At 44.1% G+C, this 2,749-nt stretch overlaps 1 protein-coding gene across 1 annotated transcript; it reads right to left on the minus strand.

The window, feature by feature from the left end:
- Positions 1-212: 212 nt before the first annotated feature.
- Positions 213-1,199, minus strand: LOC132869933 (putative nuclease HARBI1). The gene has a single exon (XM_060903503.1). The coding sequence runs from the start codon at positions 1,197-1,199 to the stop codon at positions 213-215; it is 987 nt and encodes a 328-aa protein (XP_060759486.1).
- Positions 1,200-2,749: the final 1,550 nt, after the last annotated feature.

Raw genomic sequence — 2,749 nt, forward strand, 5'->3', positions numbered from 1 at the left:
GTCTGTCTGGCAGGTAAGTCAGGTTGACGTGTAAACAATTTCAAAAGATTCTTATCCAATAGAAAGTAGGCAAGAAATGGTTTTAGTCACTTGTCTATGTACAACACCCGCACAGTTTACTAAATCCACACTAAAGAATACTATATACAAAAGTGATTGGTACATTAAAAAAGCAGTGAACAGAAATGACAGTGGTACATACAAAATACTGTTCAAGGGTCAAGGAACTTTGTAAGCACTCTTCTGACCCTTCTCCCCTCTGCATCATTACAGTCAGTCAGGTAACTGTTGCTTTGTGTGGAAGGCTGTACTTCCTGGTCACATTGTACAGCACTCACCACACAGTGTTCGTCCATGGTCTCACTGTTTTCTTCACAGTAGTTGTGGAGAGCAAAGCAGGCGTAAATTACACAGGGCAAGTCATTCAGGTTAATGTCCATTGCTCTTCTCAGGGATGCAAATCTGGTCTTCAGCCGACCAAAAGCACACTCAATGACCATGCGTGCCCTACACAAACATAACCCAAAGTACTGCTCTTGTGGTGTGGAGCCACCGTTTGAATATTCCTTCATCAGGAAAGGTAGTAATGGATAGGCTGGGTCACCCAGGAGAAATATGGGGATAGGTTCCTCATCATCCACTATCTGCTTTTTCAATGTTGGAATCTTGCCGGTTTTAAAGTAGGTGCTGATCTTTGAATTTGCAAACACTCGTGCATCGTGCGCACTGCCAGGCCACTTTATAACTACATCCATAAATCTGTACTTGTAGTCACACACTGCTTGTACATTTAAGGAATGTTTACCCTTTCTGTTGATGTAGTCCATGGCGTGGGATGATGGCTGCTTGATTTCAATGTGGGTCCCGTCGACTGCTCCCAAACACTGTGGCATGCCATGTACATGGTGAAAGCCAGAGACAAGCTCCTCTGCCTCGGGTTCTGTGAAGGGCAGCTTGATATATTTCGGACCGAGGTGGAGAGCGATGGCTTTGCATGTCTGCCTCACGATGACGGAGACAGCCTGCCGCGACAGGCCGAAGGAGTTTGCCATCTTCCGTAGCCTTCCCTCGTCACTCAGGTAGTACAGCGTACAAGCAACCTTCTTTAACGGTCCAATTGCTTCTCTCATGTTGGTTGTTTGGCCTTCAATATGAGGACGAAGTTCTTCGCTCAGGGCCACAAGTGAAGCTCTGGACATCCGAAAGTTCTCTCTCCACTCTGCGTCCACGACAACACCATTCACAAAGTTGTCCCACCAGCTACTGGTTCTTCCCGGTCTCACCCAAAATCTTCTTCTTTTGGCCCATCTAGTTACACGCTGTGGTGGGTTTAAAAGAATCTGACGCATGTGGCCGTGTAAGCGTCTCCACCGCTCGCCTAGTCGGTGCAACACCTGTAAATTTTGCTTCAATAATGCGAATAAACTTAGCAGCGACTGCAGCACTGAAACTACTACTACTATGGGGGCCGCCATTGTTGCTGTTGTTGTTATGAATGACGCGCGTGAGAGTGCTGCTTGCTCTAGTCATGTGGTTGTGACGTCATCGTAAACAAATCCGTTCTACTCATCCAGACGACTTCGCAATGGCTCCGTTGCCAGGTTTTTCCACTCTGGAACCCGTTCTCAAAATATTTCGTTTTGGGGCACCCAAAACGCCAGTGCCGTGTGGACGCCAGGCCGAAACGATAAACAATTTTATCAGATTCACCTGAATCCGTTGCTGTGTGGACAGGGCCTTAGTGAACATTCTCAAAGGCCCGCAAAGCCTGCATTCTCAGTCTAGCTGTTATTTTGATGGCCTATCAGTGACCTCCCAAAGCTCTAGTCTAGGCTACAGCTAACAACCCAGGAGCTAGTCTATACATGAATTAGGATTTTTTCATAAGAGACCAATTGCAACTAAAACCATGCACTCGTATTATTTCTGACTGTCATTCTGATAAAACAAATTTGTAAACATGAGGTGATTCATTTCATTTAGGCTACTTCACTTGAAACATTAGTGATCAGTATGGATGCTAGGCGGTCAAAAGAATTGATAATGAAGGCACATTTTACTCAGCAGTGGAAGGTTTTAACCAAACAATAAATATAATGTTTGGAATACACAGATAAATGCACATATCTACTTACCACCACATGCTTCCGCAGATTTGATGTGGAAGTTTTGTAGACTGATAGCTCTGTATGGCGGGGCAGGCACATTTTGCATTGCATTATTATGTTATTGCCTCGTTTGCATTTGAATGCAAAGTACTGGCTGAGATACGGCCAAGGATTTCCCTCACTGTCCGGCGCATCTCTTCCATGGGAATTCTCTTCTTGGCAATCCTCAACTTCTGCCATGACCTCCTCTATCTCTTGCTCAGCTACCTCGGCACCAGCCATCATCCAACGATACATGTAGGCTAATATGGATATTCCGTGCCTGCGCCAGTTTCCTTTCAGTTGTTGTTCCAATTGTTTTTTTTCCCCCGCATTTAATTTTTTTACTCAGTAATGGGCGGTTTTCGAATGTAGCGAAGTAAAATACTTGGTTCAAAATGTACTTGAGTAAAAGTAAAATTACCCATTTCAAAAACTACTTAAAAAATTACAAATTACACAAAAAAAATCTACTTAATTACAGTAACGTGAGTAAATGTAATTCATTGCTTTCCACCTCTGAAAATGAGTGGACCGACCATTTAGCTGTATACAAGCACACTACCAGGCACAAGGTGTATGAGTTTAAATTGGTTTGGGGT

Source organism: Neoarius graeffei, chromosome 2, assembly GCF_027579695.1.
Source record: "Neoarius graeffei isolate fNeoGra1 chromosome 2, fNeoGra1.pri, whole genome shotgun sequence".
Taxonomy (NCBI): Eukaryota; Metazoa; Chordata; class Actinopteri; order Siluriformes; family Ariidae; genus Neoarius; species Neoarius graeffei.